The sequence below is a fragment of the Sorex araneus genome, chromosome 4, assembly GCF_027595985.1.
Source record: "Sorex araneus isolate mSorAra2 chromosome 4, mSorAra2.pri, whole genome shotgun sequence".
NCBI classification, from domain to species: Eukaryota; Metazoa; Chordata; class Mammalia; order Eulipotyphla; family Soricidae; genus Sorex; species Sorex araneus.
In genome coordinates this window covers 45687104-45701116 of record NC_073305.1, presented here as the reverse complement: position 1 = coordinate 45701116, position 14013 = coordinate 45687104, and the positions used below count along the sequence as shown (strand labels likewise).

The 14013-nt window shown below is 56.4% G+C and overlaps 1 protein-coding gene across 1 annotated transcript; it reads left to right on the top strand.

The window, feature by feature from the left end:
* The first annotated feature begins 659 nt into the window (after positions 1-659).
* LAMB2 (laminin subunit beta 2) lies at positions 660-13932 on the top strand. Its single transcript, XM_055135082.1, has 32 exons — positions 660-901; positions 1018-1190; positions 1278-1413; positions 1492-1565; positions 1947-2135; positions 2302-2365; positions 2603-2805; positions 2895-3015; positions 3305-3493; positions 3651-3830; positions 3940-4052; positions 4298-4377; positions 4475-4607; positions 4772-4930; positions 5007-5134; positions 7988-8120; positions 8872-9064; positions 9142-9285; positions 9514-9745; positions 9872-10035; positions 10115-10339; positions 10426-10643; positions 10744-10840; positions 10929-11301; positions 11394-11578; positions 11660-11901; positions 11992-12340; positions 12669-12876; positions 12956-13097; positions 13182-13358; positions 13439-13598; positions 13679-13932. Exons 1-32 carry the CDS (start codon positions 817-819, stop codon positions 13813-13815), a joined length of 5406 nt encoding a protein of 1801 aa, XP_054991057.1. The 5' UTR covers positions 660-816; the 3' UTR covers positions 13816-13932.
* Positions 13933-14013: the final 81 nt, after the last annotated feature.

Sequence of the window (14013 nt, the reverse complement as noted above, 5' to 3'; positions counted from 1 at the left end):
CCCCAGCCGGCAGCGCGCATTCCAACCCGGGCTCCAGCGTTCCGGCGGGCCAGAAGGTCCGGAGCGGATGGTATGATCTGGATTTGCTCCGGTTTCTGGCTGTGGCATCCATTTTCATACCGAGAAGCAAGCTGCATTTCTCCCGGTGACGTTCTGTAGGCGAGGCAGAGATCCCTGTGGCTTCAGGCTGCGGATGGCCTTTCCCCCTCTCTCTCCCTACCTCTTGCTTGTCCTTCAGGTCCTAGAGCAGTTCTCATGCCTGAATGGGGAAGTGAGAATCTTTGTGTCCCCCCCCCAACCCCACCTCCTGGCTGAGCCTAGCCTAGCCTAGCCTGGCTCACCCCCAACACTGAACCCACATTAAGTCCACATGCCCTTTCAGCTCTGACCATCAGACGCTTCGTCTTTGCTTATGCCATGCCCCCCACTTGGTAGCCTGAAATCCCAATCCTCACCTTTTTCTAACTTCCGCCCAGACATGGCCATTGGGGGTGGTCACAATAAAAATTTCAGGTGAACTGACCTGTGTCTGGTTTCTGGAAAGGAGCGGGCAGCGGGGCAGGGTGTCACACTCCTGTCCATAATCCGCCCCAGGCTTTCCTTGCTGCCGCGCTTCCAACTTTGCTCAAAGTCGCTGGACTCCAAGCTAGTGGGGGACACCGGACAGGCGAGAGAGGGCTGGGTCCGGGGGATCAGCCAAGGACCCACAAAGGGGGAGGGTCAGCACTGGGCCCAGAGGGAGGCGACAGGTCGGCACTAGCCCTCAGCTTCCCATCCCCTCCTCATCCCTTCTCCGCCGGATTCCCCCCTCTCAGGATGGAGCGGGCCTCAGGGGAGAGAGGGAGGGAGCGGCGGGCACTGGCTGCACCCTGGGAACTTCGACTGGGCCTGCTGCTGAATGGTGAGGGGGGCTGGGGAATGCCTGGGGATCGCGGGGTGGAATGGTGGGTCCTGGGGAGCTGCTCCTGGGGTTCCTGAGTGGGAGCAGAACAGAACCAGCTGACCCACTGTTCTCAGTGTTGGCCACCGCCCTGGCCGAGTCCCTGAGCCCGGATATGCCAGGCTGTTCGCGGGGAAGCTGCTACCCAGCCACTGGGGACCTGCTAGTGGGCCGAGCTGACAGACTGACCGCCTCATCCACCTGTGGCTTGCAGGGCCCTGAGCCCTACTGCATCGTCAGCCACCTGCAGGTGCATTTGGGGTGTGTGTGTGGAGGGGGGAGGCTCGGTCAGCAGGGGAGGGAGGCTGGCAGAGGCACTGATCTTTCCGTAATCCAGGATGAGAAGAAATGTTTCCTGTGTGACTCCCGGCGCCCCTTTTCTGCACCAGACAACCCAGACAGCCATCGCATCCAAAATGTCATCACCAGCTTTGCCCCACAGCGGCGGACAGCCTGGTGGCAGTCAGAAAATGGTGAGGCCGCAGGGTGCGTGGGATGAACAGGCCTGGCCATGGTAGCCTCGAGTCCCTTACCTTTGACTCCTGCCCCAGGTGTCCCCGCGGTCACCATCCAGCTGGACTTGGAGGCCGAGTTCCATTTCACGCACCTCATTATGACCTTCAAGGTGCCCGCATGTCTGGGGGCTTGTTGGACTCACCTGCCTGGCTCCCCGTTGCCCCTGAACGAGCCCCAACTCCTTCACCCGCCTCCCCAGGCTCACATGCTGGCAGCATGGAAGGCCCCTTCGTGGTCCCCACCGCATGAGGTCTCCCTCCATGCCTTTGGAGATGCTGCTCACTCCTGAGCTGGGTCAAGAGCTGCTTGCCCAGGGCCCGAGGGCCCCTGCCTGAGGTGGCTGCCTTCCCTGATCTTGACTTGGCAACCCTGGTCACCCCCACCTATCTGTGAACTGCTTGAGGGTGTGCCTAGCTGGGCAGGGTATCTGGTGGGCCTTAGGCTAGACTTGGGTTCTGGGGCCTACTAATGAGTCACACCCCCCACCCAGACCTTTCGCCCTGCTGCCTTGCTGGTGGAGCGCTCAGCCGACTTTGGCCGCACTTGGCATGTCTACCGATATTTCTCCTATGACTGCGGGGCTGACTTCCCAGGAGTGCCACTGGCCCCGCCACGGCACTGGGATGACATAGTCTGTGAGTCTCGCTACTCAGAGATTGAACCGTCCACTGAAGGCGAGGTGAGCGCTGGCACTGGGGCTGGGGGTTGGAGTAGAGAGCTCTGTGTGTCTGTGTGTGTCTGTGTTTCTGTGTGTGTCTGTGTGTGTCTGTGCATGTGTGTTGGGGAAGACAAGTCTGAGAGTCTGTGACAGTCTCCAGTGTCTCATTGGACTTCAACCCCTCCAGGTCATCTACCGGGTGCTGGACCCTGCCATCCCTATCTCAGACCCCTACAGCCCACAGATCCAAAGTGAGTCCACACTGAGACTGCCTGGCGCTGTCTCAGCATCCGGCTGGTGACTATTTGGGGCCTCTGTAGCTATTTTGGGTGCTTCCTAGGGCAGGTGCCAAGTCTAGTTTAGCTCAGAAAGCACTAGGCGGGAGGTCTCCCAAAGTAACCTTAGCAGCTGGACCCCCTGGGTGCATAGGGGACAGCAAAGGCCTGCCTGGGTGGACTGGCCCCCAACCCTGCCCTCTACCCCCTCAGACCTGCTGAAGATCACCAACCTACGGGTGAACCTGACACGGCTGCACACGCTGGGGGACAACCTGCTCGACCCGCGTAGGGAGATCCGAGAGAAGTACTACTACGCCCTGTATGAACTGGTAGTTCGAGGCAACTGCTTCTGCTACGGACACGCCTCCCAGTGTGCACCCGCCCCCGGGGCACCATCTCATACTGAGGGCATGGTGAGGGGCTTCAGTGGACTGGAGACAGGCAGGGGGCAGGGGCAGATATTATTCGATGTCTCTGAGCACAGTTCTGCCCACCTCTCTAGGTTCATGGGGCCTGTGTCTGCAAACACAACACTGAGGGCCTCAACTGCGAGAAGTGCCAGGATTTCTATCATGACCTGCCCTGGCGTCCAGCCGAGGATGGCAACAGTCATGCCTGCAAGAGTGAGTGAAACCCTGGACCCCAGAACCCCAGGGCTTCTGGATGGAACCTCCAGATGCCTGGGCAGGCCCCTAATAGCCCAGCTGTGTCCAGAGGGTGTCCAGGCCTGGATGCCCTCAGCCCTCCTCTACAATCTCTCCTGGGGAGGAACCCTATGAGGTCTCTGAGCCCCACCCACAATTGCTGGCCTATGTCATGGGCCTGAGGCTGCAGTAGGGGATTCCTTTGTTCCTTACCTTAGCATCTGGTACCTCAAATGACTTGTGCCTGCCCTTCTCTCTTTCCCCCAAGAGTGCGAGTGCCATGGGCACGCCGACAGCTGCCATTTTGACATGGCCATGTACCTGGCATCTGGCAACGTGAGTGGAGGCGTGTGTGATGCATGTCAGCACAACACAGTGGGGCCCCACTGTGAGCTCTGCCGGCCCTTCTTCTACCGAGACCCAGCCAAGGACCTGCGTGACCCTGCTGTTTGCCGCTGTGAGGCTGGGACTGGGCATGGGGGAGGGTAGGAGCTGGGGGTCCCACTTCTGTCTATGTTCTGGTAACTTGGGATGGAACATGGGGTGGAGACGTGGGAGATGCTGGTGCTGGGCTTGTTGGGATAAGGTGACCCTGGCCCTCTTTCTGCCCTCAGCCTGTGATTGTGACCCTGTGGGCTCCCAGGACGGTGGCCGCTGTGATCCCCATGATGATCCTACACTGGGACTGGTCTCAGGCCAGTGTCGCTGCAAGGAGCACGTGGTGGGCTCTCGCTGCCAGCAATGTCGTGATGGCTTCTTTGGGCTCAGTGCCAGTAACCCAAGGGGTTGCCAGCGTAAGTGCCTCCCACTCTAATTCAAGTGCTGACCTTTCACTCTTGACCCAACTGAAACGTAAGCCTTGGTACAGTCCCCCCAAGTGCTGATGGGCCTCCTTATCTGTAGAGTGCCAATGTGATGCGAGGGGTACAGTGCCTGGGCGTACCCCTTGTGACCCCAACAGTGGAACCTGTTTCTGCAAACGTCTAGTGACCGGACGTGGCTGTAATCGCTGCCTGGTACGACGGGGAGTGGGGGGCATCAGGGTCGTGGGGTCTGGCACTTTTCAGAACAGAGTCATGGTGGGGAGTTGAGGGGAATCCTAAGAAGAAGCCATGGGGTTGGCAGGGTTGAGGGTGGGACCCAGTGCCTGGGGTTGGGGGGGTGTTTTCACTGTGTGGGGAGGCTAAGAACACCCTTAGAGTCCCTGCTGGGGGGACACAGGGAGGTTATTTCTGCCCCTCTGCAACTTCCTTTCCTCCAGCCCGGCCACTGGGGCCTGAGCCACGACATGCTGGGCTGTCGTCCATGTGACTGTGATGTAGGTGGCGCCTTGGATCCCCAGTGAGTGCTGTTCAGGGGAGCCGGGGGGGGGGGTGGTGGGGGAAGATGCTGGGCAGAAGAGGGGGTGTTTGGTGAGTCACCACCATGTGTTACCCAGGTGCAACGAGGCCACGGGTCAGTGTCGCTGCCGCCCACACATGGTGGGGCGACGCTGTGAGCAGGTGCAGCCAGGCTACTTCAGGCCCTTCCTGGACCACCTGACTTTGGAGGCTGAGGACACCCGAGGGCAGGTAGGGGGACGGTGTTGAAGGGCAGATGGCTGGCGGGGCAGGGCTACAGACAATGTGCTGGATAAGGAGGGGGGTCCTGTCTGGCCAGGCCTTCTGGAGAGCTGGGGTTCTGGGTAGGCTGTGACTTTGCCCAAGTGTCCACCTGCAGCCTCATCTCGTTCCAGGTAGTTGACGTGGTGGAGCGCCTGGTGACTCCTGGAGTGACTCCATCCTGGACGGGCCGGGGCTTGGTGAGGCTGCGAGAAGGGCAAGTACTGGAGTTCCAGGTGACATCAGTGCCAAAAGCCATGGACTATGATCTGCTGCTTCGCTTGGAGCCCCAGGTCAGCCCCATGACACCTAACCCAGAACTGAACCCTAGGGTGTGGGATCTTTCCTTCCATTAACCCGTTCTTTCAGGTTCCTGAGCAGTGGGCAGAGATAGAAGTGACCGTGCAGCGCCCAGGGCCGGTGTCTCCCCACAGCCCCTGTGGGCATGTGCTCCCCAAGGATGACCACATTTCAGGGACTCTGCAACCAGATGCCAGGTGAGGGCACTAATGGTTCCACACTGAGGCAGGCGTTGCCCTTGGCCAGCCTGAGCTCCGTGAAGGCACCTGGGAGACTGCATTGCAAAATTCTTCCTTTAGTGCCTCCTCCTGAGTGCTGTTTGCAATTGAGCCTGGCACTGGAGGAAGGAAGTAGAGAGAACAAAGCTTGCTCTCTCAGGGGTCTAAATTCCAGGGGCACTGAAAGGAATTGTTCCAGAATTCCAAGACAGGAAACCATCTTTCATCACTAGGAAATGCCCATAGGGGAGAGACATCAGAGCACTCTGAGAAGGGATGTGGTCAGTCTTGTAAATGTTTAATTGCATTTGGGGGAGGGTTTGCTTCAAATACCTTTTTTTCCCATCACTTATGTCTCAAACATTTTTTTTTATCCTTTAACTGTTCAAATGTACACTGAAGCAGAGGAAATGACACAACTAACCTGACTATGCCCATTAGAGACATTTTGCTAGTTTTGAAGTGTATTTTACAAAGACCTCTAGTTGCTTAGTGCAGACTTAGAAAGGCCAGGTAGAAACTAGAAAAATCTTCTAGAGGCTACTGAGTTAGCTGAATGACAGTAAGTTGGACAAAGTTGTAGCACTAAGGTACAGAGAATAGGGTGGAAGTTTCTAGAGGGATCTAATGGCAGGGTTGGTGACTTAAACATGTAGGAAAGGGAGAGAAAGTGGAAAGTGACTCAAAGGTTATGGCTTGAGCACTTGGATCAGTATAGGGCTCTTTTTGTCTGTTTTTGGCTGTGCCAGAAATCGAATTCAGGGCATCGCATATGCAAGGCAAAATGCTCTACTGCTGAGCCAGATCCCTGGTCCTAAGTGTAGGGCCTTAGTGTCCTTACTAAGATGAAAATATAGCAAGGAACAGTTATGGGATGTTTAAACGTGGGGAAAAATTGGGAGCTGGAGAGATAGTATAGTGGGTAGGACACTTGCCTTGCACAAGCCAACCCGGGTTCTATACACTATATGGTCCCTTGAGCTCCACCAAGGCTGATTATGAGCACATAGCCATGAGTAATCCCTGTGGGGTGTGGATCCTCCAAAAATATGGGGGATACTATTAGTGGGTAGTTCGATTTTTGGGTCTGGAATGAATGGGAGTGCTTAAGTTGGAGATATAAATTTTAGAATTCTTTTTCTTTTTGGGTCACACCCAAAAAGTGTACACCAGAGTTACTCCTGGCTGTACACTCAGGAACTACTCCTGGCGGTGCTTGGGGGACCGTATGGGATGCTGGGAATCGAACCCGAGTCGGCTATGTGCAAGGCAAATGCCCTACCCCCTGTGTTATCGCTCCAGCCCCCAAATTTTAGAATTTGTCATTAAAAAAAGGTGGATAGCAAGGACCGGGGTAGAGGGCATGTCTTACATGTGTGAGGTCCTGGGTTTGATTCCTGACATTGGGGTGGGGGGGGAAAGGAAAAAGAAAAGTTGATTTGGATGAAATGACCAGAGGAAAAACTGGACCAGAAACATGTTTTTGGAATACTCTAGTGTTAGAGACCAGTAGGAAGGGGGAGCTGGGAAGTAGAGAAAATCTGGAGGTGGGAGGGTAGGATTCCAGAAAAGGAGAGTGACTCAGGAAGGAAGGCACACCTACCTCTTCATAGGCAGCTAAAAGCTGGGCAGATAAGAATAGAGAATTAGCCACTAGGAGAGACTCCACGAAGTCATTGGTGACCTTGGCCAGGCTGTTCCCATGGCATGCCGAGGCAAGAGCTCCACTGGACTAGGAGGCGAGGGAGTCAAATTTTAGCAATCTGTTGGGCAGGCCAGTAAAGATAAGGGAGTGGGAGACTCAAGGGATAGAGAGGAGCTTTTGTCAGCATGATAAAAGAGCTCTAGTATGAGCTTGTTGGCTGGTGTAAATGATTCAGGAGAAAGGGAGAGAGGAGGAGGTGATACAGTTTTGGTGAAGAGGTGCAGAGATTGGAGGTTGGAAGAAGTGTGAAGAAATCATTGAGGAAATTGGTGAGGATTTGAGTTAGGGAAATGCTGTGGAGCTAACCAAGTTGTATGGAGCATTTTCATTAGGGAGGCTGATCTGCACAGTGGCGTGTCTACAGTGTGATACAGATGCTTCAGCAAGGGTCTTTGCAGGTTGTTCAGCTGTGTCTTTGGTACAGTCCAGCCTTAGTGCTGTTTTTTTTTTTTTTTTTTTTTTTTTTGCTTTTTGGGTCACACCTGGCGATGCACAGGGGTTACTCCTGGCTCTGCACTCAGGAATTACCCCTGGCCGTGCTCAGGGGACCATATGGGATGCTGGGATTCGAACCCGGGTCGGCCGCGTGCAAGGCAAACGCCCTACCCACTGTGCTATCTCTCCAGCCCCAGTGCTGTTGTTTTTTTAATTGTTGTTGTTGTTTGTTTTGGGGCCATATCCTCTGGTGCTCGGGGTTTACTCCTAGCTCTTTGTTTATGACTCACTCCTGGCAGGGCTTAGGAGACCGTTTGTGACTCCAGGGAGCAAATCTGGGTTGTTTGTATGCAAGACAAGTGCTTTACCCACTGTACTATTGCTTCAGCCTTCTTCATCTCTCTTTTATTTTATTTTTTTGGGGGGGGGTCACACCCAACAATGCACAGGGGTTACTCCTGGCTTATGCATTCAGGAATTACTCTTGGCGGTGTTCCGCGGACCATATGGGATGCTGGAAATCGAACCCGGGTTGGCTGCATGCAAGGCAGATGCCCTACCCGCTGTGCTATTGCTCCAGCCTCTTCTTCATCTCTTGACTGATGGTTTGGTTGCTGTTTGGTGAGAGAAGCCTAGGATAATAGGTATAGAGACCCTTAGTAACCCACTGTCCCTGCCCTTCCCTCCCTCAGGTACTCAGTACTTCCCAGACCTGTTTGCCTTGAACCTGGCATCTCCTACAAAGTACATCTGAAGCTGTTACGGACAGGAGGAAGTGCCCAGCCTGAGGCCCCCTACTCTGGACCCAGCCTGCTCATAGACTCAGTGAGCAGTGCCCTCTCCCTGCACCAACTGAAATGGCAGGGCCTGAGGGATGGGATTTATAGTAGGATCTGGATAGGTCTGTGACAATAAGGTCCATGGTGGTATCAAGCTAAGTGCTCTATTTGTTTGGTTTTTGGGCCATACATGGCAGTGTTTAGGGTTTATTCCTGTCTCTGTACTCAGGGATCTTTCCTGGTGGGTTTTAGGGGACCATGGGGTACTGGATATTGAACCCAGGTTGGTCATGTACAAGACAAGCACCCTATCCACTATGCTATCACTCTAACCCCCAAGCTAAGTGTTGGACAATGCCAATATGATCCTGGGTCTGAACCTCATTTATTTTTCTCTCTCTCCCTCACTCTCTCTCTCTGTACATACATATATACATATGTATTACATATGTATAATATGTGTATGTCATTTATCTCTATATATACATGTTTTGTTTTGAGAGTCACAACGGGCTAAGCTCAGAGCTTACTCCTGGGTGTAGCTCTCAGGTGGGGACCATATGACATGCTGGGGAATCAATCCCTGTGGGCTGTGGGCAAGGCAAGCATCCTACCTGCTATATTATTCTCTCTATTTTGGGATGGGTCCACATCCGACAGTGCTCAGGAGCTATTCCAAACACACTTCTGGGAGGACTTGAGCAAGTGGTGTTCAGGATTGAGTCAGGACCTTCAGCATACAAAGCCTGTGCCCAGTCTTTGATCAATCTTCTTGGTCCCCTTGCTCATTTCTTTAGCTGGTGCTGCTGCCCCGGGTCCTGGTGCTGGAGATGTTCAGTGCAGGTGATGCTACTGCGCTGGAGCGCCGCACTACCTTTGAACGCTACCGCTGCCACGAGGAGGGTCTGACGCTGAGCAAGACCCCTCCCTCTGAGGCCTGCGCCCCGCTCCTCATCAGCCTTTCTGCCCTGCTCTACAATGGTGCCCTGCGTAAGTGTGTTGGTGACATCATGTGATGGGGTGGAGGTGTGGGGGCCTGGCCTGACCTCCCTCTCCTCCCCCCACAGCCTGTCAGTGTGACCCCCAGGGCTCACTGAGCTCCGAGTGCAATCCCCATGGTGGTCAGTGCCAGTGCAAGCCTGCAGTGGTCGGGCGTCGCTGTGACCTCTGTGCCTCTGGCTACTACGGTTTTGGCCCTGCGGGCTGTCAAGGTACTGGCTTCCTTCCCTCCTCTCTGCTCCTCTCTGATTCATTTCCCTCCCCTCCCCTGCTGGTGTCCCTCCTTGCTCTGCTTCTCCTTTCCTCAAACTCTGCATTGGACCCCAAACTCAGCCTGAGGTCACTTGAGGTTCTTTTCCATTCCCTAATGTGTCCCTACTCAGGATTCCTTTAGCCTCGCTGTCCCCTTGCATCTCAGTCTCCCTCTGCCTTGCCTCCAGCCTGCCAGTGCAGCCCTGAGGGGGCGCTCAGCGGCCTATGTGAAGGGACCAGCGGGCAGTGTCCCTGCCGAACCGGTGCCTTTGGGCTTCGCTGTGACCGCTGCCAGCGTGGTCAGTGGGGCTTCCCCAGCTGCCGGCCCTGTGTCTGCAACGGGCATGCGGACGAGTGTGACCCCCACACAGGCGCCTGCCTGGGCTGTCGGGATCACACAGGGGGTGAGCGCTGTGAAAGGTGAGCTGGGGAGCCTGGCATGTCCATGAGCAGGTAATTGGGGGCAAGGAGCCTAGGATGCTGTGAGTGGGCTGGTGGGGGTCAGGCTACTTGAGAGGACACATCTCCTCTTGCCCTTCTCTGCAGGTGCATCGCTGGTTTCCATGGGGACCCAAGGCTGCCATATGGGGGCCAGTGCCGGCCTTGTCCCTGTCCTGAAGGCCCTGGGAGCCAGCGACACTTTGCCACTTCTTGTCACCGTGATGGGTACTCCCAGCAAATGGTGTGCCACTGCAAGCCAGGCTACACAGGTGAGAGGGTGGGTGCAGATGTGGGGTGTGGGTGGGATGGCTGGGCTGAGCCACTCATGCCTTCCCCGACTGTGAACAGGACTACGGTGCGAGTCTTGCGCCCCTGGGTACTTTGGGGATCCATCAAGGCCAGGCGGCCAGTGCCAACCTTGTGAATGCAGTGGGAACATTGACCCCACGGACCCTGGTGCCTGTGACTCTCACACGGGACAGTGCCTGCGCTGCTTACATAATACAGAGGGGCCACACTGTGCCCACTGCAAGCCTGGCTTCCATGGGCAGGCAGCCCGAAAGAGTTGTCACCGTGAGTGTGGGTAGAGGAGGGGCTGGCTGGGTGGGGTTCTCCGATTCTGCCCCCCTTGATTACTGTCTCCGTCTTGCCTGGCATAGGATGTACCTGCAACCAGCTTGGCACAGATCCCCAGCATTGCCCATCTGCTGACCGATGCTACTGTCACCCAAGTACAGGGCAGTGCCCATGCCTTCCTAATGTCCAGGGCCTTAGCTGTGACCGCTGTGCACCCAACTTCTGGAACCTTACCAGTGGCCATGGCTGCCAGCCCTGTGCCTGCCACCCAAGCCGAGCCAGAGGCCCTACCTGCAATGAGGTAGGAGACCCTCCCGTGCATCCTCTGTCTGCCCGTCTGCCTCTGGCTTGAGGCCTCAATCTCTGATGGGCCTCTGCCCTCGGCCCTGTTCCCACTGTAGTTCACCGGGCAGTGCCACTGCCATGATGGCTTTGGTGGACGAACCTGTTCTGAGTGCCAAGAGCTCCACTGGGGGGACCCTGGATTGCAGTGCCGTGGTAAGGAAGCTGGCAGGACTGGGGGCCTGAGGGACTCCCCGGGATACCCCCTGAATGCCCTAACTCTGTGGTCTGCCCTTTCCCACAGCCTGTGATTGTGACCACCGTGGAATAGACACACCTCAGTGTCACCGTGTCACAGGCCACTGTAGCTGCCGCCCAGGCGTGTCTGGTGTGCGCTGTGACCAGTGTGCCCGTGGCTTCTCGGGAGTCTTTCCTGCCTGCTACCCCTGCCATGCATGCTTTGGGGACTGGGACCGCGTGGTACAGGACTTAGCTGCTCGGACACGGCGCCTGGAGCAACAGGCAAAGGAGCTACAGCAGACGGGTGTGCTGGGGGCTTTTGAGAGTCGCTTCTGGAAACTGAAGGAGAAGTTGGGCATTGTGCAGGGGATTGTGAGTGCCCGTAACACCTCAGCGGCTTCCACGGCACTGCTGGTGAAGGCAACGGAGGACCTGAGGTGCGAATGGGCTTGGGACTCCAAGGTGGGCTGGGACAGAGACCCCAGAACCAAGGGTGAAGCCAAACATCCATGTTACCCCCACTGCACAGGCGTGAAATTGGTGAGGCCACTGAGCAGCTGACCCAGCTGGAGGCAGCACTGACGGATGTGCAAGACCAGAACTTCAATGCCAACCATGCACTCAGTAGTCTGGAACGAGACGGGCTCTCGCTTAATCTCACACTGCGCCAGCTTGACCAGCACCTGGACCTGCTCAAGCATTCAAATTTCCTTGGTGTGTTGCTGTCTAGCCTAGGAAGGCAGATCAGGTTTGGTTGATCTTCTGCTGACTGTCTGTCTGCCTCTGTCCAACTAGGTGCCTTTGACAGCATCCGCCAGGCCCACAGCCTGTCTGCTGAAGCTGAACGTCGTGCCAACATGTCAGCCCTCACCGTGCCCAGCCCTGTGAGCAACTCAGCAGGCACCCGGCGCCAGACAGAGGCGTTGATGAGTGCCCAGAGGGAGGCCTTCAATCGTAAGCACCTGGCCAATCAGCGAGCACTGGACGAGCTCTCTGCCCGTACCCACACCCTGAGCCTGACGGGCATAAATGAACTGGTGAGGCACAAGCTGCTCTCATTGGTGGGGTGGAACACCTGGTCATGGCTGCTTCCTCCACGGGATCCTAATCTGTTTTCTGCCTGACAGGTTTGTGGGTCCCCTGGAGATGCTCCCTGTGCAACCAGCCCTTGCGGGGGTGCTGGCTGTCGTGACGAAGATGGGCAGCCCCGCTGTGGGGGCCTCGGCTGCAGCGGGGCGGCAGCCATGGCAGACCTAGCACTGGGTCGAGCCCGGCATACACAGGCAGAGCTGGAGCGGGCATTGGCAGGAGGTGGCACCATCCTCAGTCAGGTGGCTGAGACCCGTCGGCTGGCAGGCGAGGCACAGCAGCGGGCCCAGGCGGCTTTGGACAAGGCTAATGCTTCCAAGGGACAGGTGGAGCAGGCCAACCAGGAATTGCGGGAACTTATCCAGAGTGTGAAGGACTTCCTTAGCCGTGAGCCTCCTGTGGGACCCAGGCTATGTGGTGGTCTTCCCTGTGTCTGTGTCTTTCTCCTTGGGATAATACTTGGACCAACACTTGCACTTCCCTGTGTTATCACCTGATGTCTGGCTCCTGACCTTGCCCATATGTCATTACCCCAAGTCCAAGATCCTGTGTCTGTGACCCATGTAGCATTCTTGTCCTAGTTAGTGGTTGCATCCTTTGTCTACTAGCAAACCCATGTCCCATGTGTGGTCCCTACGTCTGTAACCTAACATTGTGTTTCCCCTGCCTATGTTGGAGAATCTGTGTCCCTAAGCTCTTGCCTGTGTCCCCATAGAGGAGGGGGCTGATCCTGATAGCATTGAGATGGTAGCCACCCGGGTGCTAGAGCTCTCCATCCCAGCATCACCTGAGCAGATCCAGCTCCTGGCAGGCGAGATTGCAGAGCGGGTCCGGAGCCTGGCAGATGTGGACGCGATCCTGGAACGTACTACGGGAGATGTGCATCGAGCTGAGAAGTTACTGCAGGATGCACAGCGGGCAAGGTCTGACCTCTTGCCCTGGTCCTCATCCTTGATCCCTACTCCTGGATATTTGCAGGCCCTGAGTCCCTTTCTTCCCCAGGAGCCGGGCTGAGGATGAGAAACAGAAGGCAGAAACAGTACAAGCCTCACTGGAGGAGGCCCAGAGGGCTCAGGACATTGCTCAGGGAGCCATCCGAGGGGCAATGGTTGACACACAAGATACAGAGCAGACTCTGCAGCAGGTGTGGTCTCTTTGGGATGCCAGTGAGGCAAGGTTAGGGGCATGCCTCAGAGACCTGTTTAACTTATGGGCCCACCCATGGCAGGTCGAGCAGAGGATGGCTGGTGCTGAGCAGGCCCTGAGTTCTGCAGGTGAGCGAGCGCAGCAATTGGACAGTCTCCTGGAGATCCTGAAATTGAAACGTGCAGGGAATAGCCTGGCAGCCACTAGTGCTGAAGAAACAGCACACAATGCCCAGGGGCGTGCCCGAGAAGCTGAGCAGGTAGGTTGAGGCAGAGCCAGCAAGAGGGGGTGAAGGTAGAGGCCAGGACTCTGCAATGACCCTGCCCTCTATTTCTCCAGCTGCTGCAGGGTCAACTTAGTGACCAGTACCAGACAGTGAAGGCCCTCGCTGAGCGCAAGGCCCAGGGTGTGCTCTCTGCCCAAGAGCGGGCAGAGCAATTGCGGAATGAGGCTCGGAGCCTGTTGCAGGCTGCCCAGGACAAGCTGCAGCGGCTGCAAGGTGAGGAACCGGGTGGATGGGCAGGAGAGCTATGGGGCTGTGGGAGTGGGATCTTTCATCTGAGACTTTACCCCTCTCAGAGCTGGAAGGTACCTACGAGGAGAATGAGAGGGCTCTGGAGGGTAAAGCGGCCCAGCTGGATGGGCTGGAGGCCAGGATGCGCAGCGTGCTTCAAGACATCAATTTGCAGGTCCAGATCTACAACACCTGCCAGTGACCCCTTCCTGAAGCCTTCCCCGCGTCCCCAGGGCCCAGCCCCAGCCCGCATGCATTACTGCCTATGCGTGGAAGTGTTTTCCCGGCCAGGGCCATAATAAAGCCGCGTGAATCCCTATTGTGTGGTCTGGATTCTCATTTGGGGAGGGCGGGGTCTCTGGGCAGCACCTGGACGCGGTCCCAGCGGAGCGCCCCTCCC